Source organism: Brachionichthys hirsutus, chromosome 9 (genome assembly GCF_040956055.1).
Source record: "Brachionichthys hirsutus isolate HB-005 chromosome 9, CSIRO-AGI_Bhir_v1, whole genome shotgun sequence".
Lineage (NCBI taxonomy): Eukaryota > Metazoa > Chordata > Actinopteri > Lophiiformes > Brachionichthyidae > Brachionichthys > Brachionichthys hirsutus.
In genome coordinates this window covers 1675426-1698603 of record NC_090905.1, presented here as the reverse complement: position 1 = coordinate 1698603, position 23178 = coordinate 1675426, and the positions used below count along the sequence as shown (strand labels likewise).

The window sequence follows — 23178 nt, the reverse complement described above, 5'->3', positions numbered from 1 at the left end:
GCAGTAGGGCTCAACACAATTCTTAAATGTGCTGTGGGAGAAAAACGGCGTGTATACATGTATGATTTAGAGGCCAAGCATCCTGAAAGCTGCTTTATATTCCAACCGGAATGTAGCGATGGAATCGCTCTGTTTCAACTACTGTTAATAAAGCAGATTATGTCAAACAGAACGTGTTTGGGTGACTTAACAGTAAACAGCCGGTACCAGGCGCCGTGAGATCGGCATGAAAAGAAAATCCAACATCATGTTTTTACACCAGGAGATTTGTGTCTAAGTAGATTCTTGCTTGGGAAAGTGTTTTACAAGCTGTTTAAGTTCAACCAATGCACATACTGTATTTACCTGGTGCCTACACGATGCATTCAGGGACAGCAGTACGAGATAATGTCCAACCACTTAGCCTGAAAGCATAGAATGCAATAGATGCATTTATTTGCCATTCGTTATTTTGATCACATGTCCCAAAAAAATGTGAAGAGGGGAAAGAACGGTACTCAATATTTGATGTGTAAAATTATACTTTAATACAGAAATCGAACAAACATGTCCTTTTTCAAACATCAAATGTTAGAAACTCCAACTGATCATGTGACTATTAATAACATTAGCCGTTGTAAAAGTGAAATCTCAAATTGTAGTCTTATAACACACTAATGATTGGAGCTAACATCTACATGCAACATGCAACAACACCTACAAGCTCAAAAATTTGTGTAATGTAAATGTAATCAAGAATAAAAATCAAGGAGCATGTTTTGTTATCATTATAATTATTATTCAACCACCTACTATGTATGACACCTGGTAAAATCAAATGATTATGTAAATTAATATTTACTGTGAAATCACAGACAAATCTTTTGAATGCTTCTGGTCGACAAAAAATTACATTGGAATTTGCCTCGAGAAAGCTTTGTGACAGATAAATAAGGAGGAGGAGGTATTCTAGTAACCTTGAGCGCATCCATCCCCTCTCGGATCTGACCCTGCCCACAGCACCATGGTCGGATGATCAGCTTGATTGACAACTGGGTTCCACCAATCGCCCACTGCGATGATCTGCCCTCTCCCAAACACGGCTCTCTTGTGGCCTGAGTGTAAAATAAAAATGATATATATATAGTCTGTATCTACGATGATGATGATGGTGAGGCATAAAATGAGGCACATATTGTTGTTCTGAAATGTTAAGTAGCATAGGGATGATCAGGTAACACTTTAGCTGGCGCAAATATAATTTGTTTGTTGATGATTTTACATTGCTATACGTTTCGGTGTATAATATTCTATTTATTGCAGCAATAATTAAAAATTCAACATGAGACATTGTGTGCTAACTTACAGAAAGAACTAATAACTTCCTGTTTGTGACAGGAAGTAAGCATCAAAGGGAACTACGCTTTAATGTTACTACTGTTGGGGTTCAGGGTTGTTTTGGTTTCTTCCCTCTCCCTCTCTCTCTCTCGACAGTGGGCGTGGCAGAGAACGGAGCGGCAGTAACAGACGCACCTGAAACCCATCATCCCCATTACCCCACTGCTTAAAGTCCCTCCGTCTCCACAGTCAATCACCAGATCACCCGAATGCTTCCCGTACGTGTTTCCCGGTCCCGGTCCCGGTCCCGGTCCCGGTCCAGTTCCAGTTCCAGTCCCTGCGTCTTTGAAGAAGCTGTTCCGTTTCTCTGCCAGTTACCAGAACCAGCTGAGTATTTTGATTTTGTTTGTCGGAGTTGATTTCCCGACCAGCTGTTGTTTCTGCACTTTTGTTTGGCTGTGATTTTGTGTTGTTTTCTTGCTAGGACGTTCCGGCCCGTCCACCCCCTCAGTACAGTTTTGACTGAGTGTTTTGTGTTTTTGGGAACAATTAAAGACTATATTTTGGTTTCCCAACTCGGTCTCCGCATTTTTGGGGTCTGGCTCTGCTCCTTGGCCCTACGGGACACGACAACTACTACTTTTTTAGCCTCAGGTTTGTTTATAACTGTTACTTTCCATCAATATAGCAATTAAGGTAGTACATTAACTTTTGACTGCTCTACATGCAGCATCTGTTAGTCATAAAATACGTCATCACTGAAGCAAAAACGTGACCTCTGGCACAGCTGACTGCGAAGATCATTCTCTTTCCTTTTTTAAAAATTGTTTTTTATTCAGATTGATCAAATAATGTGTGAATAAATTAAAGATATACAGAATGATCTGTGTTCTGTAAAAAATAAATAAAAAGCAGCCAGTGAAAACAGGAACTGTGTAAAATACGGTACCTGTGATTGGCCCGATGACTTTGTGGCCCCGTTTTCTGAGGTCCTCGGCCACCTTCTGGTTGACCCCCTCCTCCAGATTCACCAGCCACTCCTCGGCTAAACAGACAGGATGCTGTATCAGATTATTTTAATCCTTAGAAAATTACATTAGAAACATTTGGCACATAAATGAGCCACCATAGTGAGACACAGTTGCACCAGTATCAGGTAAAAATTAAATAAAATAAATGAGTAGAGATAATCTTTATAGTTCTGTATTAGGCAATAAAAGATATTTGTGTTTGTGTGTGTAATTGGCGGAATACCTTCTTGGTCATAATGCACATAAACTCTTGGTGCATCCAGAGCCTGTTGAGGATTCATCCCAAACTCCAACATGTTCAACAACACCTAAACAAAACAGCAACATCTGGATATTTAGTCATATTTAGTATTTAATAATAGTAAGAAAAAAAACATTTATGTCTCCAATTAGGATTTATCCAATGCCTGACCATAAAATAAAAGATTTGTAAAAATCCAACTTATAGGTAATCAAAAACAAACCATCTGTTTGCTACATCAGCGTACCTGAATGTGACCTTGTGGTTGCATAAAAGCCCCCATTACCCCGAATGCAGCGAGGAGCCGTGGTTTTTGAGATTTGGGCTCAGACTCTGTGAGAAGTGCAGGTATGATGGTGTGAAACGGCCGCTTTCCCCCCGCAACACAGTTGAAGTGATTCTGGAGAAGAGTGAAGTTGGCCCCGCGATTCTGTGAGATTTGGTGACACACACCAGGAATCAGCTTTGCAGCCTCTTCGCTCAGGTCTGGGTTATTTGCGTCAGCAGGACAAGAGTGCAGTCCCAGTGTGATATTTACATGTTAGCACAGCAATATGTCACACCTCAAATATTTGTAAAGACACACAAAATTTACATTCGTGCAGTATTATCATGGAAACTGGATCAGAAAATTTGCAGCCTCTTTATTTGTGTCTGTTCCTCCTTGTCTTTGCATCATACATCTCAACTCCAGTAGTAACCAGATGCCAGTTGCACAAATGTGACCGTCTATCATGCATTCAAAAGCAGACTTTGAGCTTCCTTCTGAAACCTGGAGAGAGAATCCGCAATCCTTCGGCACCAGCCCACTTCCGAAACCCATGTATGTGCTGTTGGCGAATGAGCAGGCGTTTCCCTGACTGTCAATCACACAGAAATAGACGGTGTCACTTCCTGTCGGCAAGCCAGGCTCCACTTGTTGCATCGTCCTGCAGACAAACACACAGACGTTATAAAACTGCGTGGCCCATTACCGTTCATTCAGATAAAGTTTTAAAAAAAAGGACAAACTTGAGAGAAGAGTTTGAGTTTGGGGAAAAGTGCAACAAATGACAAAGTAAGAATAATAAAATACAAACTGTAACCCTTTTTATATTTAAAAAGGAACGTTATGATAAATCTGTCAAAAAATAAATAAAAGCCATTTAATTAAAATAATAAATGTTGTTTACATTTAAAAGAGTTAAGGACTTTTAAGTATTCCATATAGTTAAAAAGGCACTGAAAGTTAAATTAAAATGGAGTAGAGGGTTACGGTTGAAATCGAAATATAATTTGTTCTCATCAAATATATATGTGTAACCGGATGATTGGAGTTAATTGGGCAGGCAGGTGTGGGAGGGAGCACCTGTGGCCCATTTACCACTGATTGGCGGGGGGGGCGTATATAGGTGCCTCCCCTCCCTCGTTCCAGTGTCCTCATTTGTGTTTTCCCCGTCTCGAAGGCAGGTTGGCCGTAGACTGTCACTGCCTTGTCCCTCCTTTTCTTTTGTTTTTAGAGTGTTAGTAAATATTTTAAATTATTAACTGCCGTGCTGGTTTTCACTGTGAGCGGACCTGTGGGTGGGGAAACCCGCTAAAACGAGCTGGGAACCCGACGGAACAAAAAAATAGATCTTTAGGTTGCAAGTCCTGAAGCGGCGTTGTCGGCAAAGGTCGGACCGTTTGGCCCCGTATCCCCAACGCCACATATGAAAATACAGGTGGTCAGTTGAAGCCAAAGGCCCCAGTTTTAATCCTGGCATACTGGAAGCACCAACAATCACTTAGATAATCTTAACATGTGTGCTTTCTCACCACCTGTCATTTTACAGCCCCATCATACTTTATAATCCAAACAGAATAAAAAAAAATACTCTTCACCCTGTAATGTCGCATATCACTGATAAACCCTCTGCCAGCCAGTTCAAAAAATATCCTAGGATGTTGGCTGAGAACACTCGCATGTAAATACGGGGTTTATGGTAACCACCTTATGACAGTGCTTTTAAACAGGATCTGTAATTTCCTGCTTTCACCAGATTTTCTCCAATAACTTGAATTATTTTGTGCATGTAAATATAAAGATACAATCATAAAGCTTAGCTTTGCTATATTACATTGTATTGTAAGTTCTAATTCACATTTCAGGGTCGAATCATTAAGGTAGCAGGTGAAAATTTGCTCAAGGCCTAGGTGCAAAGATTTGAATGTCTAAGTTCTTGCCACACCAGGGCTGGGCAAACTTTTTGACTCGCGGGCCACAATAGGTTCTAAAATTTGGCAGAGGGGCCGGACCAAGAACAGATGGATGGAGTGTTTGTGTGAACTAATATAAATGACACATGAAAGCTATAGCATTAAAGGATTTGGCCTTTTACAGGTAGCATTACAGGGAAAAGGTCAAATGACTGAGGTTTAATTATAATACAATTTTATTTAATAATATAATTTGGACAAGTTTGGCGGGCCGGATTAAAGAGACCAACGGGCCGCATATGGCCCCCGGGCCTGGGTTTGCCCATGCCTGTGCCACACCCTCAATGATTCAGGGTTATAAAGGAAAATGGAAGAGGGACCGCATGGAGGCATGAACATTAATGTCATGGGGGGGGGGAAGTAAAAGTCTACAGTCTTATCTTAGGTCAACAGAGTAGGACTGGTACACACCGGTACAGACACACATCTGTAAACACACAGAAACGCTCACACACCTGTCCATGCTGATGTGCTGCGCTCGCTGGCGGCTGTAGCTCTTTTCCAGTAAGGTTTCCACAGGGATGGTCACATGCTCCGGGTCGCCAAGGTAACGAGAAGCATCTTTTACTGTCAAACGGACTGCCTCCACGAGTACATGGATGTAGTCAGAGCTGTTATGGCCAACAGCTACACACACAGAAACACACACAAGACACAAAAAATGGCATTTGGATTTAATATATATATATATATATATTATGTTATGTTAACTTGTTCTTCTAATTGATCAGTTTTCATGATGTGTGTTAAAATATAGCCTACATTCGTGTTTGGCAAAGTTTGAATGATTTGTTCTTAAAGCTTTGCATTCCATATAAGTTTTTTTTTCTCAACCTAATCTATAATTTCTTACAACCCTACAAATCATCTCACACATCTTTTGCTTCTCATACACATTTTATTGACTCATTGATGTATGGATGTGATTTCCAACTTTAAGAGTGATAATAAGGACCTGAGCCAAATACTAAACATACATATTAAGTGCTTTTGTTACCAGAGCCAGAGAGTTAATTTAATCTGTGTTACTGTATATAAATTAACATCCTTAAATAAAAAGTTAATATTTTACATGTTATAATTATATTGTATTATTACATTTTTATAGCCCACATGGAATTCCATTTACCTCCACTGCTAAGAGATGAAATAATATATTTGTCAGGAATACCTAAACCCAAGTAAATTAAACTGGACAATCTGATCAATGCTCTTGCTTATGTTATCACTACTAGTGCTGGCTGCGATGTAGGTACCTTTGAGAGGGAAGTTCTCCAGGATGTTGAGCAGCAGCAAAGCAACCAAACCCTGACTGTTAGGGGGAGTCTCCCATAGTCGCACACCCTGAGCACACGGAATCACTCTCAATTAAAGTACATACACAATAAGCATCTATGGACCCAGACCTCACCTTGTATTCTGTGCTTAAAGGGCTGATGACCTCACTCTTATGGCTGCTGAGGTCATCCAGAGTCATGACTCCTCCGTTTTCATGGATGACGTCCACAATCGCTTGGGCCACTCTGCCCTGGTAGAAACCTGGTTTGCCCCGCCCACCCAGCTCCTGTCAATACATCAATCCAACAACCAATCAGCTGTCCCCAATGCATTCTCCCATTCCTGTTTAAAAAATAAAACAGTTGTGTTTTAGATTATGTCACCCCGCAACAGTCTAGTATGCAATGACTGTGGGTGACATGTCCGCATTTGTGTACATCCACAGGTCTGATCAAAGTTATCAATGAACAGGATGACGTGAGAATTCCACAAGGAAGTGACATACACCGGCATTCTATACTCATCTTCCTTTATCAACCTTGTTTTATTTCCAACAGGAAACCCCAAGAGGCTAAAAGGTCCAGGAATGACTGCCTCACTTTGATGACTCACCTTCAGAGTCTGGGCTAAGGAAGGGTTTCTGAATATTTGTCCAGATTTAGGTGCATGACCATTAATCAGCAGTCCACGCCCCAGTTCCTTCCCCGCATCTTTCAGAGCAGCCGCCGACATAGCCCATTGGCAGGCCGCTACCTCTGCAACAGGAAACCCCTCTTCTGCAAGATCCACAGCCCCGCTCAACACCTCCTGCAAGGACAGCTGGGGAAATGGGACGAGGAAGCATGCTTCGTACATGACGGGAAACCTCACTGAGCAGGAAGTATGAGTCATTGTTTCAAGATGAAACATGCAGAGTAAAACCGGTTTACAATTTCCTTTGAGAGATTTCCAGAAATGGAAAAAACGGAGTGAAGTGATCACTTTTCTGATGTGCTGATAGTAAAAGTCACCCCTCACTTCTGCTTTTGTAACTCATCTATTGTGTATAATCATATTTTCAAATAAATAATACATAATGAAAAGATAATAATTCAATTATATCTTAGCTTTCATGAGAACAGCAAACTCTGATCTATAAAAGAAACTGACTTCTATAAATAATTGTGAACACCAGCACGTTACTAAATCTGACTACGAGCAATTTGTGTTATATGGAATGTGCCTCCATCCATCTGCAATAATAATCCTGCAGTCTCTAGAAACACAATCCCTACTGCTCACGTACTTCAGCTTTCAAATACAAAAATAAGTCTATTAATAATAAACCAAACAAACCTTTTGACTACCAAACAGTTGTACGGTATCACACCAGCATGCAGGGGCCCCTGGTACTGTGACATTCAAAGCGTCAAAAGGGGAAGGAGGGGCCTCCACAGTGTAACCACATCCTTCCAGGAAGTCCAAGGTCTGCGCTCTGGGCGATCGACCACTGAGGATACAGAGAGAGACTCAGTCTTTACTATGGGGACAACAATGACAGGAAGAAAGAGGAGAGCCCACCTGCCATTAATTCCTCTGATCTCGCCAGTGTCTCCATTGTAGAACAAGCAGAAAGCGTCGCCACCAGGACCAGTGCTGGCTGGCTCTGTCACCGCCAGCGCTGCTGCCATGGCAACTGCAGCATCTGCAGCATTGCCACCACGCTTCAGGATATCTGGACATGAAAACAAGACACATCTTCTAATTTCAGGCCTTAATGAGTTTTGGTTCTCCTTTTAAACTTCCTGCTATCTAATGATTTTCCTTTCTAAATTTGTGAGCTGGATTATAAATCCACTGATTTTAAGCAGTTTATCCAAAAGTTCAAAGTCCAAGGTTCTGAAAGATAAAAATGTGCTACCTTCCTTTTTCTGTGCTGAACTCAATCTATTTGTGGTGTAGTGTGTTAGTCGGACAGCAACAGTAAAGTGAATATATCACACTGGGCAAAGAGAGATTGTTTAACTTTAAATATTCAATAATATTTTATAAACAAAAAGCTTAAATTATTAATCGAAAACAACACGAGCTAACTTACTGCAACACATCACAAAGTATTCAGCCCCCACAAAATGAAAACTTTAAGGAGTCACTGCGTCTAATTCTTTTACTTTAACGCTTCCTAATGTTCTGTGTTTCTGGTTCCAAAGTTCTTCTAGGTGGGAGTTAATGTACAACTTTGCAAAACATTGATTAAGCAAATGTAATAATTTACAGGGGAATCTGTGTAAGATTCTAAGTATTCTTGACCCTATAGAATTTTCAAATATTCCATAGACAATCTCTTCATTTTTCCAATAAATTTAATCATATGCAATCCTGATGTTTTCTGCCTTATCCAGTTTCCCTGTGTAAATAAGGAATATTCCAAATAGGTGTCCTTGAAGCTGTCCAGTTCCATTAAAAATCCTAACTGAAAATTATTTTTATGCAGGAAAATTTGGAAAAATATTTCCCTCAAATCTTGATGGATTTTCCCGATTTTACGCATCGCAGAACGCATCACTATACGAATAAATAAAACGTCAAACTTTTTTCGCAGTGATTGTTTCTCTGATTCCTTGTTTGCATTATTTTACGCACCCAATCCAACATTTGAAGCGAGCGGTTGACTGGAAGCCACACAGCCGTGCAAACACACCACAGGTGACCGCCGAGAGGAGAAGGGCAGCTCGGTGTCCATCCGTGCAGCGTCGGACCAGCGGCGTTTCATCGAACCCGATCGGTCACTCGGGGTCGGGAGTGTGAGCCCAGACAGCAGCGAAAGATGCCAGATACATCGATTGAACGCGATCGTTCAGCAGTTTGTCGAGATTTGCGGCTGGTTGGTGCTTACAATTCTTCCCAGACTCTTAAATTTCGCGTCAGAATCCACCTCAAATTGTGCAGGAATTTTTTTTTTTTTTTACGAAGAACAAGATCACAGAAGGCACAAAACAGAATTAGCAACGTCATCCTAAAGTTTGCTGTCTGTATTTCGTGCAAACTTAAACTGAAATTTCATTTTTTTTTGTCTGTTTTAATTGTTGGTTTTGAACTGTGTGTTTGTCCACAAAATATTTAATCAAATATTACAGCGATTCATGAAAATATTCTTCACACTTCAAAATTGATGTATTAATACACATATAACGTATTTTTATGAAAACAGAAGCACAGCCAATGTCTGAGGAAAAACACAGTAGGGGAAATCGGAGCGGCAGGGAAACGTTTTTTGGAGTGACATGTTTCAAAATGTCTGCAGACCAGAACAGTGTCTTTTTCATTTCAACTACCATCACACTCACTTTTTGTATCTTATTGTGATGAATGAAAATATTGCTCGAAGTCTTCATGTTTGAATCTCTGACTTCTCTTACCTGTCAGAATATAACATGCTTTTTGGTTACACACCAAACCTGTGGTGGTTCAGATCACCAATGGGGGCTCGGCTGTATCAGCTGTATCGACCGACTGTCCTCCTCGCTTCCTCATCTGTCTCCATGTACACAAAACACATAGTAGAATATTAACCACTAGCATCACTGGTGTGTCTGTGACTCTGTGTGCACACTCACCAGTATGCTTTCCTACTAATGGCTGTGTTTGCATGTAATACCCTTCATCTACATGTGTTTAAGTGTGTGTTAGTTCACACAGTCACTTTCTTCCTCAGTTCTTTTTTTTGGGGGGGGGACAAAACACAACCCCCACATAACATAAGTCACTACATTTGAGGGTGAAGACTTGGTTTAAAGTCAGGGTTAGAGTTGGACGACGTTGTTCTGTTTTGTGTGTGTGTGTGTGTGTGTGAGATCCTGCCACCTTCCAACTGACAGTTGTAAAAGTGAAGCCGTGACATCACTTAGAGAGACAGGTGGGGTGGAATGAGGGTATAAAAGCTGAACTCCAGCATCAGCCTTAGAGACGGCAGAATTAAGATGCAGATTGTCGTTCAGGAGATTCTATAAAGAAGGCAGAGCTGAAAGGTGCAGGAGTCTATCATAAAAATAGATAAATAAAGGCAACAGGAGTCTGTTATTAGTGGAGTGGATTGAACCATCCGGGTCAGAATGTGTTCAGGTGGCTTTGCCAAGTGTCTGGGGATCAGTCTGCTGCCTCTGTCCATCATATGTGTTCTGTGTAACATCTTGCTCTTCTTCCCCGGTGGGACGACGGTGGATAGCGAACATATCACAAAGCAAGTCTGGTACTTTGGCGGGATTCTGGGATCTGGAGTGCTGGTGAGTGAATTAAGATTCACCATGCTGTTAGTAATAGCTGTCATAGTCCCCAGTGCCGTTATTAAGATTACACACTGTGATATAGGCTGCGTTTAGAACAATGAAAGGCAATTGTTCTTTTACATTCTGATGTTTTTTGTCTAATCATTCAAATTTTAATCAGTGCTGATTTTGCACGAAGGACAATTTTTCATATTTATCTCTTTAAAAAAATATATTTGATTAATGTGTCAACTATTTTTTCCACTCTCGAGAGTTAATGATCTCGTGTATATTTTGTGTCATCTTGCTCAATGAAATTTGAAATATAGGAAATGCAACATATTATTTTAATATGACTGCTTCTTAAAGAATCAGCGACCATGTGATATAGTTATTATTTAATAATGTACATCTCAAATATTGCTGCAACATAAGGCAGTGTACTTTCCTACCGCAGGAGCAAATCATAGTGTGTGTGTGTGTGTGTCGACAGATGATCTTCCCAGCTCTGGTCTTCCTGGGTCTGAAGAACAATGACTGCTGCGGTTGCTGTGGCAATGAAAGCTGTGGACGGAGATTTGCGGTGAGGAGATGTGCAAACGATACCCAAGGACCGTGCATCAAAAATAATAATATGGATAAAATTAGTAATTGATTTATTTCTCATTTTATTTCTGTGTCTGTTTTGTCTGTTTTATGAATTAATTTGTATACGGAGCTGTGTTGTCTTCATAAAGACCTCAGCTAGCAACTTTTATATAAATTATATCTCATTATACTCCTAATATTTTGCCTTCTGGGAGGCCTACTAATAAATGAAATAGAGTTGAAATGTTTTCAGGGCGTTGCTGTGTTTGTCTTTCCACTTACAGATCTTCTACTGATCATCACCTTTTATCTGCGGAAATCTAATCATCGTGAACTTATAAAACAAACACAATTCTGCTGCACACACCCTCCATCATCCGTTTGCACACCAATAAATTAAACACACACGCACAAAAAATAAATAAATAAAAGGTCCCATTTCGATCGCTGCACCAAGAATTTCCTCTGATGGGAGTTTCACATGACTTTATCACACAGCCCTTGTTGTTCGGCTACAGACACACTTACTGATCAATACTTAAGGAATGTGTAGGTGTGTGAGGTCTAAGGCATAATCAGCACGCACGCACGCACACCATCTTTGTTGGCCGTGCAGGTTTTTGTGTGTGACCCTCGGGCTGTCCTCTGCATGCTGGATTATGTCACAGATTGTCACAGGTGATTCCCAACGTGAGTCATGGTTCGCTCTGTGTCTCTCTGCAGATGCTGAGTTCCATTCTGTTTGCAGCTGTGGGTGTTTTGGGGTCTGGTTACTCCGTCATAGTTTCTGCTGTGGCTATAAACCACGGCCCTCAGTGTGTGGTTTACAGTAACAGCACGTACGACGAATGGAGCTATCCCTTCTCAAATGGGTGAGATGCGCGTTGTTATCAAGAACTTATCAAGGCTAATGCATGAATGAACCTGTGCGTTGCCATCAGATTAAAAAGCTGTCATTTCCCACCCTTTCAGTGACTACCTGTCCAACACAGACACCTGGACAGATTGTGTTGGGCCAAATGATGTGGTTTCCTGGCATCTGGCTCTGTTCTCTGTGCTGCTGGTCGTAGGATTAATCCAGGCGGCGCTGTGTGCTGTGCAGGTGTTGAACGGCCTGCTGGGAGCTCTGTGTGGGGACTGCTGTGGCTGCTGTGGCGGGGTCGGTATCTCGTCTAAGCAGAAATGACTTACGCAACAACTGCTTGATTTGTTAGGATGAATGTTAGAAAACAGATGTGAATTCTGTAGAGGAGAACACATGAAAATGTTCTACTACTACTGTACTTTCGGTTTGTCCCGAAAGGGGTTGCCACAGCAAATCTCCACTTCCCTTCACCCACATAAAAATCTGTTTGTTTTACAGAGTGACGGATCTGTCTGAGCCCTTCCTGCAAGAGTCTGAAGATGACTGTTTCCTGTGTTTTTTCTGAGCGATGGCAGACGTCTCTACTTTCATCCATGTTTCTGCATTAGAGCTCATTGATCATCCTAAAATGCATCTTCTATTTAACACCACTGATGAAATGACAGAGCTCTGCTTTAAAGCATTTCTGATCTTGTTGGCAAGCATATATATTTCCCTTTTCAACACCGTACCATCCGCTGCAGTTATAATTTTCCCTGAGTTAAATATATTTTTGTTTTTGCCCATTCGGCCAAGGAAATAAGTAAAAATCCTATTTTATATATCGTTAGCGTCTTATGCTATGCGGCTAACAATATGTATGCATTAATTTCCTAATTTTTTTAATCCACTTAAGCCTATACAAAACTAGTAATTCGTCCACAGACATTGTTTCTCTCTAGTCTAGATGAAGTATTTCTGTTGCGTGACTGCTGCCTGCTGGCCATTTTGGTGTTTACTAAGTGGGGGGTGAAAGGTCCTATAATCAAACCGGTGGAGTTTATATAGTTCTGTATCATGATTAAATGTCTCCAGATTATCACTAAAATCTTATTATTCTATTTTAACAATGTTCACAACAAATGTGTTGTAATGTCTTACATTTTTATATTTTTGTTCTATAACTTACTGTAAGTATGAATGTAAGGGGCTTTTTTCCTCTCATGAGTTTCTAACTTACCTGAGCTGTTATTGTAATATATCTTTCTCTATGTCTGAATGTCTGATATCATTCTATGGGTTTTATAAGGAATTAATATCAATGTTTAGCTGCAGTTACAACATTGTCATGTCAAGGTCACCACAAATCATTGGGGTAGCTATAATGGTTGTTTCAATCCAGCAGTAATCTAAAGAAAATACCAATATTTATTTAGAACATCAGATAAAGTAACCCGATATAGCATTAGTGTCAGCAAAACATGGACACATGCTGAGACAAAATATTTTTAATGTGTGCTGAAAAAGTTAATTGATGTTTATTAATTTTTTTGTTTAATTCACGGATCATTCCTTATCTTGAGTATCAGCAGTAGTAATGCCACACCTTTTAGAGTAATCCACTAATTCTGCATTTTAAACCCTTTCTGTATCAATTTTGTCAGGAATATCAGCAAACATTTGACAAATCAACATTAAAGTACATCATTTGTCTCTGTCAGTGCTTTACAGTTATATCAGATGTTTGTTTGGGTGGTTGGTTGGTTGGTTGTTAGAACCCCACCTGCGTTTATTTTATTTGGGAGGGTAATTTATAATGGAATGGATTTCCATCTTCACGATTTGTGACGCAACTGGAATGTCAAGAATGTTAGTTATCAGCAAGATTAATTGAGACGTGTATTTGTGCTTCAAATTTTTGACGTGTATTTTTGTACAGACAACTTCTGTACTGTGAGGTTTATGCAAACTAAACTTGCTTAAATGTAGACATGGCGCTTTGTAGTGGAACTAACTTCAAGGCCGGCGTTTGACAAACACGGAAGAATTATACCGCGTACCGGTGCTTCCGCTCTAGTGTCCGTCACCCATTTTGTGACCCCCCCGGAACAAACTTATATGAGGTTTCGACTTGAAATAGAGGTGATTAATTGTGTTTGTGGTTTTAAAGAATGTTCTTGTATTCTAGCAAAGGTCTAGAAGTGTCTGAATATGTGTCGCGTAAGACAGTAACTCAGTCTGTCGTCACGTTAGCCAGTGTAACGTTAGCATTGACTCGTACAATTATTCTGATTAGTTTTCAATATGTGTCAAATATTCTGCGTCTTTGACTGACTGGACTGAAAGAAAAAGCGCTAAAAAAATAATACAATTATTATCAAACTTATTTTGTATTTTTATACACATTTCATAGCCTATTTTTGTGGCTATATTTTTAATGAATATATTTGAATTTATACGTTTGAGCACTTTGGGGTTTGGGAAACGATTATGGAGTTTTTCATAATTTTTTTACATTTTATAAATCAGATATTACAGTAATAATTAGTTTTTAATTAATTAATTTTCCACGTGAGTTATGGGTTAGGGTTGTTGTGACAGTTAACCTTCATAGTGTATTTGTGTGATTTATGCCCTTAATGGTCTGGCCTGTGTCTTAACTCTTTTCATTAGAATGCTTCCTGTTATTCTTAAAAGAAGCACCTTTGCTGCCCATAAGGTAAGACATTTTTTGTGAGTTTTATCCTCTAAAATCTTATTTGCCTTCTAATCATATGACAATTTCAAATTCTTTTAAATGTTTAATGGTTGTCTTTTCAGGTGTGGCAGTGGGCTGGTTCTCCACAAAGATGCTGGACATCAGTCCTGACTGGAGCTTCTCGTGGTGAATCCAGCTTCCTGCAGATCTGTTGGGCCTCAACAACAAGATTTCCATTTACAGAAAGAGACGATGTCCGAGGAAAACCTCCTACTGTCCTCGGATTCAGGAAGAAGCTCTTCCAGAAGGCCCAGGCTCACGCAGCCCCATTTTTCGTGAGGAATCAGTATTTCCACTCCACTCCCGTTAAACTGAAGAAGCGACCGCTGCCTGAGCCGACTCCCAGAGAGCTTGATCTGCTGCGCTATGACATGAAGGAATTGTGGAAAGGTCCCAAACCTGCCCTGTTCCTGGGGTTTGCAGGTCTGATTCCTTTTGTGGCCCCAACTCTGTTTATGTTGGTGAGCGAGATCTTCTGTCCAGAGTTGGCCTATGCTCAGTTAGCTTACGGTGCCTCCATCATTTCCTTTGTGGGCGGAGCTCGATGGGGATTTGCGCTTCCTGAGAGCAGCCCTGCTAAACCTGACTGGATTAACCTGACCAACAGCGTGGTTCCTTCCCTGTTTGCCTGCACGGCCATCCTGATGAGCAGCAGCATTGTTCCTTCTCTCACCTTGGTCATCATGGGTCTTGGGGTCTCGTTACATTATGATCTATCTCTCCTGCCCACTTACCCTCCCTGGTTCAAAGCCCTGCGTGCCACCCTGACCATCGTGGCTTTTTTTTCTCTTCTTGGTACTATATTTATTAATAGCACGTACCCAGAAAAGAAGATTTTCTTTGATTAAGAAAGCTACCAGGACTTGATTTTGATTATATTTCAAAGTTTTTAAAGTACACGTCCTTTTGTTTTTCTGAAGACATCAGTACCTCACACAGCTTTGATTGATACACACAACTGTAATTATTTGAAAAACATAAAACTACTAAATGTTTATTGTACATTTACCAGCTTGAGTGGCCAATTAAGGCATTTAAGTTCCCCACATCAGATTAACTGAACAAAATAAAAATAAAATGAGAAAAGGAAGTCATACTCGGTGAATGTGCACAATTGTCTTTCTATATACTTAGCTGTAATTTACCAGAAGTGCAACAACAAATTACCAAAACTGCTGTCGCTTCATCTTTTTGCGTGGCCAGAAAGGGAATGCTTAAGCATTACATAAGATCTTAAGCAGAGTAATCTGTGCTTAGTGTCAGAGATCGGCTCATTGCTGGACAAGCGTCAAATTAATTCAGGCCTATTTCAATCACATTTAGATGGAAATCAATACTTTAAATCATTTTATATCCAAATGCTTTTATTAATGTAAACACCAGCATCTAATAGTGAAAAGAGGGATGGAAAAAGAAGCGGTGACAAATCCAAGTAAGGCACAGTTCTCCATCAAACTCACTGAACAATACCAAGGACATCCTCAAACCAGATCTCAAACAAACAAGAAAGTGAATCACCGAAGACTAAATACAGTACAGGATTACACTTCAGACTTATCTCTGAAAAGCTCCCCACTTTGGACATCTTGAGTTATATTTTGGAAGACCGTCTTTAACAGAATGAAAAGTGAAATTTTAAAGTCTGCATCCTTTTGACAAAGATTATTCCTCTTCTGCAAGTTTCCATTTTTTGGATTGGTACATGATAAGGTGCCTTTTGGGCAAACAGAGGAACATGTGACATAATGGGTTCCATCCATACACGACTTTATTTACCCAAAGTGAGAGAGAATTAAAATGTAGTGAAATCAGGATGAGCCTTTAACCAGGACTTTTGGTTTTCAAGTATTTAATATCCACTTGGTAGTTGAACTGAAAGTCAGCGGATCCAAACTAGACTGCAAGAGTGGACTTCAATCTGGGGGTTCATCTTGAAAGAAATACAGCTGGAAACATTGTCGAACCCTTATTAAACATTTACATCCCAGTTTAAGTGCTGCAGGATTTGTTTTTAGAATAACTCAACATTTTAGTGAAATTCCTGCAATTCTTTTCAAAGATCTGCAGCAGTATGAGGCTGGACTTTGGTGACCGACAGGTAAACAAGCTCCTTACATTACAGGTTGGCATTAAAAAAAAGCTGGGCTTGTCTTGCACTCATACAATCACAGATCACTGCTGTCTACTTTTGAATGCCCATGCTATCTCTCATGTACTCGTACACCACGTAGCTGATGCTAACGGCCGGTATGACCTTCATGAAATTGGGCAGGATGCCACGGTAAAGTCCAAAAAAGCCGTCCTTTTCCAGAATATTCTTGACCATCGCGACCATGGGCAGCTGCTCTGCACCCTCGATTGAAGCTGAAAAGAATTTAAGAAAGCGATGGATGTGTGTCAAAGAGAGAGAGACGGATATCCATCAAGCTTCAAATAAAGACCCAGGCAATGTCATCCAAATGATCAATATTAAAGACAATCGCTGCCCAAGTGCCACCAGCATAAAATTTAATCTGTAATAACCAGTATGAACCAGTTGGAGGCGACAGAAACAAGTGGCAGTGGCAATTCAATTTGTCCAGTTGTCAATTTATCAGGCATTTATTGTGTAATATTGGCAGCTGTTTGGAATCATGAGTCTGGCAACCTGATGAAAGTAAGTTAAGTTAGGTCACTCTCTATTTTCTAGCCATGCTTCATAAAGAATAGAAGATTATTATTCTATATAGAATAAACCCACTTCCTCCCCATCCCTCTGGATGAGTGGGTGACAGAAGGTTTGGATCTGGTTTAGTTCTCTGTACCTTGTGCTTGCATCCTGGTGCGGATCAGAGCCAGGGGGTAACTGGTCAGCTGGCCACAGGTGCTGGACAGGGTACCACAGCCCAGCAGCACCAGAATACCCGGGTTGGCTGAGTCTTTGGCGTACCAGGACAGCCAGAGGTTCTTCAAGCTCTGGCGGCGATAGGGAAGCGTGTGTGAGAAAGGAGGATCTTCGCTGTTTACCGACAGATTATGTTGAGATCAATGCATAATCACGCACTTCGTACACCGCCAGATCTATTCCAGCATAGGGGATGATCCCAATTATGTTGGGGACGTAGCCCTTGTAAAACGCCTTCACTCCCTCCGTCTTCATGATTTTCTTGGCACAGTCCATCATCCCCGAGTACTGTCCTGTCTTCCTCAGCGTCAGGCGGGTTTTCAACACCTGTCGGGACACAGAATGCCATCACTAAGGCAACCGAGAACAAACAATAAGGGCATGTCTGAATTGCTTTATCGCTCTTTTGGCCAGAAATGTATTCATGATGCTTGCTTTCGGCAACATTACAGTAAAGTGCAAAACATCTATATAAACTTCTGATATCACTGCTGCAGCTCGACCATTCTGGGATAGAGAACAACCCGTGCAACACAGGCCCACCGGCCTCCCCCTGCGCTCACCTCCATAGGGTAGATGGCGGTCTGCGCCGTGGCTCCGGCCAGCGATCCAGCCAGGAACCTCTCGTGGGTCCTGACTTTCCCTGGTTCGCTGGCAAACATCTTCTTGAACTTGATGGCAGACGAGGAGGAGGAAGCATTCCGTCAAAACGTGCATAAATACTCCCATATTGATCTTCAGTGATGCTGAATGATAATCTGTATGACGCCCGAAGCCGACGCCGTTTAGCATGAAGGCAGTGAGGTATGGATCTACCCGCTCATAGGCCATGAACTTAATGGCGGTCTCGGGGGCGATCTTCAGCACGTTGATGCCGTTCCCTCTCCACAGCGACTTCACGCCTCCTTCTTTAAGCATCTGCTTGAACCCGCCGGAAAGACTGATTTCGTTGCCCTTGGAGGCGTGCACCTGAAAGAAAAAACACGCCTCAGATTCCGTGTTACGTGTACGAGTGCACACTATTTAAGAGATGTAATCTATACATCTGGATGCGAGCAAAAGAACTCACCTGCATGAACACCTTCATCCTGTCTAATGGGGCGGTTCCAGTTCGAGAGACGGCCCCCGCCATGGCCCCCGCCGACAGCTGCTTCCACCACAGACCGGTCGTCTTCTCCTCCTCCGTGAACTCATCGGGGATGGCGATGCTGTCACCGATGTCCAGAACCTACACGCAGCACAGTACTCGACATAAAAGTCGACCCAAAACTGCTGACGGAAACTTACAGGCAGAATCTGATGTAAACCCAACAGCTCAGCGTGTGTTTTAAGTCTGCCACAGTACCAGACATGAGACTGATCATGAGATGCACGCACATGACCCATCTTAATAACCAGCTGATAAACAGCTTGGGTCCGGTAAATACGTGGGGTTTTTCCGCCGCGGCGCCCAAGTTGAACCCGCAGAGACTAGAATAGCACCGAGCCGTATTAAACCGTTTTCTTGCAGTCCCCTGCTCTCTGCTTCATTTTGGGTGGGCTCAGGCAGCGCCTCCACACAAACTCTCACACACACACACAGACAGTCAGACATTCTGCTGTAGAGACATAAACGGAGCTCCCACTCGGAGACGACCTGGACCGAGAGGCTGATGCACGAACCGCGTCCGCCTCCTGGGTCCTGCCGTCCTCTGTCGCTGCTGCAGCAGAGCCAATGCAGTCAGTCTCTGGGCTTTGACAAAGCTGCTGTCAGCAGCCGAGGGTCTGCAGCATCAATGCAGCCTGAGGGGAGTAGCCGGTAACCTCGAGCGTGAATACAGGAGACGAGTCGCTGCCACAGATCTGAGCTGCCTCACTGCGTCGCTCGTCTTGATCCCACTGACCGAGCTAATCCGACTTTAAGTCAGCCTGAAATTAGCTTATCCCTGTCCCAGGATAGCCGCCGAGGACAAATCCGTGTCGACATCAGACCTCATTTTCACAACTTTCCCTTCATGTGCGTTCAGCGGGAAGTCCGGGACAGTCGCGGAGCACGGAAGCCACAGGTCGGACGGGAAACTATGAACATTTGTTTCTCAAGGATAGAGAATCCCCAACCGGCTGAGATTGAGCCAAAATTTATCACGACTAGTTTTACCTCTGTTCGATGGCAAGAGCGTGCAATTGTACTTTACATGAGGCGGCACAGAATATACCTGCATGTGTGTTTTAATCAAGAGGGACGGCGATCACCTTCATGCTACACAAATCAAAAGAGGGAGACATCAACAGCAAAAATTCAGTTTCATAAACCGAAGCTATAAAAAGTTCAAACGAGATCTCTTTGATGCATCTTTAATTTGAAGTTGCTCATCTTTGCTTTCTGAGCTTATCACCGTGGTGACTAAAGTAAATCCCTCAGTATGTCCTCCATCACACACACCCTCTCTAGTCAGTGCGTTACTCTCTCTTCTTACCGTGCTGTGCTTCCAGTACCGGATGATCTCTTGCAGGTTGGTTGCTGGGTTAAACAGGAAATGGTCCCTCCACTCATTCCAGTCCACAGTCATGGTGCCGTCAGCGTCGATGCTGCACAACAGACATGCAAAATCATGCAAACTCTTAAACATCAACTATCTGGGTTTGTTTATTGGTTTGAATGAGTAGAAATGAATGATGATTTGCATAAAATAGACTTTCAAGTGTCCTTTTCCAGACCTCCAACAAAGATAATGGGTTATCTAGAAAATAACTTCTTCCTTCTCTTTAAATAAGCTCTAATAATAAAAGTGACGAGCCTCTTTTATCACCAGAGACAAACCCTGAAACATTTCTTCCTCTACTTTCATACCGGAGCTGCTGCAAATAAATGCAAAGCAGGCAACTGCAGTTGGAACGCCTTTCTCCACCTGGTGACAATGTCAGCCAATCAGGACTGACTTCAACATGACGAATGGAAGCCAGATTACCAAGCCCATTTTTGCCTTTGATGCCAGCCCTACTCTGCTGCTGCTTTGGCAGACCTGAACTTGAAGTCGATTTATTTTTACTGAAGATAATTTTATACTTAGAAAATAAATGATTACTTCAATTACTTTACTTTATAGATGGATTCATTTTCTCTTAAATGCACGAGCGCTTTAATCGATTCGATTCTTAGCTAAAAGAAAACTCTCCCCAGTCGCGCTCTTGTTCTGCTCTCACCAGTCTCCCCGGCTCTTTATCAGGCACCATGAGGCAGCTTCATAGACGGATCTAGTTATCAGTCCCTCACATCCTTCACTTTTACTTGAGGTCGTGGAGTTTAGTTTGGTTCAACCGGCAAAAGGAACATCAGAAAGGAGCAGAAATACCTTTGAAGGATCTTCTCTGCCTCGGCTTTGCTGATGCCTATGCCCAGCTCTTCAAGCGAATGTTTTATCTCCGTAAAGTCTATTTTACCTGTTGAAATTAAACAGACAGCGGTCCTGATCCTCATCCAATGCCCAGAGAGATCCTTGCTACACAGGCGCAATCTCTAAATTCTAGAGATTGTACCCGTGTAGCAGGGATTTAGGTTTAATTGTATATATATATATAAATTTGCGAGATAATAGCAGCCTACCATCCTTATTTTTGTCCAAGCTCTTGAAGGTCAGCTGCAGCTTCTTCTCATGCTCCTTTAAATACTGGGAGAACTCGTTGAAGTCCAGCCCGTTGTCGCTGTCTTGGTCTCCAGAGGAAATGATTTTCTAAAGAAAACACAGCATATCATCAATCTGGTGTTCATGAATGCGCTGATTAAGGTCGCTAATATTTGAATGAGGCTCGTGTTAATTGATTTACATCACGCCATCATCGCATAATCACATGGATAAGATCCTTTTTCCAACCCTACACTCAAGTTGTAAATATGTTGACTGGAGGAATGTGAGATTATTTGATCGGATTCGGAGACAAACGAACGATAACAGCTCACCGACACACCGTTTGGACTTTGAGACGGCCTCAGTCCTTCTAGTGGAAGCGTTCTTCATCCACACTGCGCTTTACTGGCCTTAAGTCACGCTGAAAAGCCAGACATGCGGTGGGTGTCATGTCCGATATTTGATCTGTAAATCTCCCCGCTTCCAGCCACTCTGCTTTTATGTTTTTAAAGTAGTTGTGCATGAAAATAAGGAATTTATTTAGGTTGAGTTTGGCACCTGGAACAACCACGACTTGTTCTGTCTGACAAGAATGAGCTGTTAGGTGGTGGGGGGGGGGGGGTGTTTCCTGTGCTTTGCTCCAGGGCAACTCGGCAGTGGTGATGAGGGTGGAGCACACAATGCTCTCACCTTTCAAACCGAATATTGATTAGCTCTGAACTGCTGGTTAGATGAAAGAAGACATCTGAAGACGCTGTTTTAAGCAGAGCTGGCAAACTTTGATGGTCCCTTTGAAACTTGTTCCTGATAATCTGGTCCAGACTGACAATAATCAATGAACTAACGCTGTGACAAAAAACATTAACCGCTAATGACAATTAAAGATCACTTCAGTCCTCGAGTAAAACACTTAAACGTCTCCCAGCTGTACTTAAGGGACAGTAGTGCAGTACATTTACTCAATTACTTCCTTTTTAGGCCGCTCTGGGTTAAGAAACTGCTGAATTGACATCAAATATCATTCAGGAATTCTCTGCATTGCTCGTTCCAGGCCTCCTCTGTCCTGTTGGGTGCGCGTCGGGTGCGCGTCGGGCTCTACCTGAGCTGCTGCCTTCCCGGTTTTGATTCCCATGGCAGCCAGGCCTGCCTTCAGCTCGGACACGTCCACTTTTCCATCCTTGTTGGTGTCCAGCTTGGCGAACAGCTCCTCGTATGTTTTTGACGCGCCCGTGGCGCACTGGCAGTCCGCGAAAAACAACTTCCTCACGACCTGATACATGGTGATCCGCCTGTAGACTGAAGAACACAACCGCAGAGGAGACCCAACCCGATTCCAGCACGTCTGGTTTGAGGCGGTGGGGAAAAGTCCTGTCGGGTTTCAAGTCGATTTCCGCAGTGCCGCGCGCAAAAGTCGCGGAAAAGTCGACATAAATCGTCGCAGATGTGTGGAGCGCTGAATACGACTGATCCAGCCTGATGGGTGTTTGTTCCAGGCTGGGCGGGGAGTCGGTTCGGTTTGTCTCAGACCTCAGACACACCCAGTGTAACATATCAAAGCCTGTCTGTCCACGTTTAGCTGGAACCGGATTCGCTCTCTAGTGGGTGCTACTGTTTTAGTTGTCTTCTACGCGTGCGTAAATACGCACACGGACACAAAATGTTGCTCTGCAGATGGGCCGATTCGGTTCAGTGAGTCACACGCCACAGGAATCTGTTATCTGGCAGCTGCTAAGAGCATTTATATCCCAAAAACATTTGGATCAACAGTTCTGAGGAGGGGGGCGCACGCCATGCGCCGCAGTTACAGGGATCCATAAAGCTCATGATAAACTCACGCCGTGCAGTTTGTTGTTTATTTTATTCTATAAATATATCATCCTACACCTTTGCAGGGTTGTACAGGGTATTACCAACACTGGGCGTATTTGTTGTGTGTTTATTGTGTGTGCAACATTACGTCAAGGTTCAGGAAACGTGTAGTACTAATGTTGTGCCACTAGGCGGCGACATATTACATCATAACAGCTGGTTTCATTTTGCTGCTGTTATCACCTTGATAATGGAGGCCTCCAAATGAGAACAAGTGGAACTGATGGGTGTTCCAGTGGATCACCATCTCTCATGGTCATCTCATATAGATCATGTAATGA

General features: G+C 42.2%; 4 protein-coding genes across 4 annotated transcripts; 2 read left to right on the top strand and 2 right to left on the bottom strand.

Annotated features, from left to right (window-relative positions):
- Positions 1–948: 948 nt before the first annotated feature.
- LOC137899859 (glutathione hydrolase-like YwrD proenzyme) lies at positions 949–8827 on the bottom strand. The gene is made up of 12 exons (XM_068743908.1): positions 8728–8827; positions 7666–7819; positions 7441–7594; positions 6718–6924; positions 6239–6391; positions 6084–6171; positions 5283–5454; positions 3362–3518; positions 2837–3019; positions 2572–2656; positions 2267–2362; positions 949–1094 (listed from the first exon to the last, which is right to left on the bottom strand). Exons 1-12 carry the CDS (start codon positions 8825–8827, stop codon positions 949–951), a joined length of 1695 nt encoding a protein of 564 aa, XP_068600009.1.
- Positions 8828–10196: 1369 nt separating this feature from the next.
- On the top strand, positions 10197–12318 carry tm4sf4 (transmembrane 4 L six family member 4). Its single transcript, XM_068743580.1, has 5 exons — positions 10197–10367; positions 10843–10932; positions 11661–11809; positions 11910–12096; positions 12301–12318. Exons 1-5 carry the CDS (start codon positions 10197–10199, stop codon positions 12316–12318), a joined length of 615 nt encoding a protein of 204 aa, XP_068599681.1.
- Positions 12319–13875: 1557 nt separating this feature from the next.
- LOC137899045 (transmembrane protein 69-like) lies at positions 13876–15387 on the top strand. Its single transcript, XM_068743051.1, has 3 exons — positions 13876–13923; positions 14455–14500; positions 14602–15387. Exons 2-3 carry the CDS (start codon positions 14456–14458, stop codon positions 15385–15387), a joined length of 831 nt encoding a protein of 276 aa, XP_068599152.1. The 5' UTR covers positions 13876–13923; position 14455.
- Positions 15388–16712: 1325 nt separating this feature from the next.
- Positions 16713–22307, bottom strand: LOC137899044 (mitochondrial adenyl nucleotide antiporter SLC25A24-like). Its single transcript, XM_068743050.1, has 10 exons — positions 22128–22307; positions 21007–21133; positions 20756–20843; positions 19880–19991; positions 18493–18651; positions 18240–18392; positions 17987–18094; positions 17583–17750; positions 17344–17494; positions 16713–16903 (listed from the first exon to the last, which is right to left on the bottom strand). Exons 1-10 carry the CDS (start codon positions 22305–22307, stop codon positions 16722–16724), a joined length of 1428 nt encoding a protein of 475 aa, XP_068599151.1. The 3' UTR covers positions 16713–16721.
- Positions 22308–23178: the final 871 nt, after the last annotated feature.

Bases quoted from the DNA above. Each gene is read 5' to 3' on its own strand.
- LOC137899859 (XM_068743908.1), bottom strand. From the start codon at position 8,827: ATGGACACCGAGCTGCCCTTCTCCTCTCGGCGGTCACCTGTGGTGTGT. The intron at 7,820-8,727 runs GTGCGTAAAATA...TTTCATGTCCAG, and splicing joins CGCTTCAAATGTTGGATTGG to ATATCCTGAAGCGTGGTGGC. The intron at 6,172-6,238 runs GTGAGGTCTGGG...CCGTGTGCTCAG, and splicing joins CTTTAAGCACAGAATACAAG to GGTGTGCGACTATGGGAGAC.
- tm4sf4 (XM_068743580.1), top strand. From the start codon at position 10,197: ATGTGTTCAGGTGGCTTTGCCAAGTGTCTGGGGATCAGTCTGCTGCCT. The intron at 10,933-11,660 runs GTGAGGAGATGT...GTCTCTCTGCAG, and splicing joins GCTGTGGACGGAGATTTGCG to ATGCTGAGTTCCATTCTGTT. The intron at 11,810-11,909 runs GTGAGATGCGCG...CCACCCTTTCAG, and splicing joins AGCTATCCCTTCTCAAATGG to TGACTACCTGTCCAACACAG.
- LOC137899045 (XM_068743051.1), top strand. From the start codon at position 14,456: ATGCTTCCTGTTATTCTTAAAAGAAGCACCTTTGCTGCCCATAAG. The intron at 14,501-14,601 runs GTAAGACATTTT...TTGTCTTTTCAG, and splicing joins GCACCTTTGCTGCCCATAAG to GTGTGGCAGTGGGCTGGTTC.
- LOC137899044 (XM_068743050.1), bottom strand. From the start codon at position 22,307: ATGTATCAGGTCGTGAGGAAGTTGTTTTTCGCGGACTGCCAGTGCGCC. The intron at 20,844-21,006 runs GTAGGCTGCTAT...TAATTTCAACAG, and splicing joins CTTGGACAAAAATAAGGATG to GTAAAATAGACTTTACGGAG. The intron at 18,393-18,492 runs GTGAGTTCTTTT...TTTTTCTTTCAG, and splicing joins GGATGAAGGTGTTCATGCAG to GTGCACGCCTCCAAGGGCAA.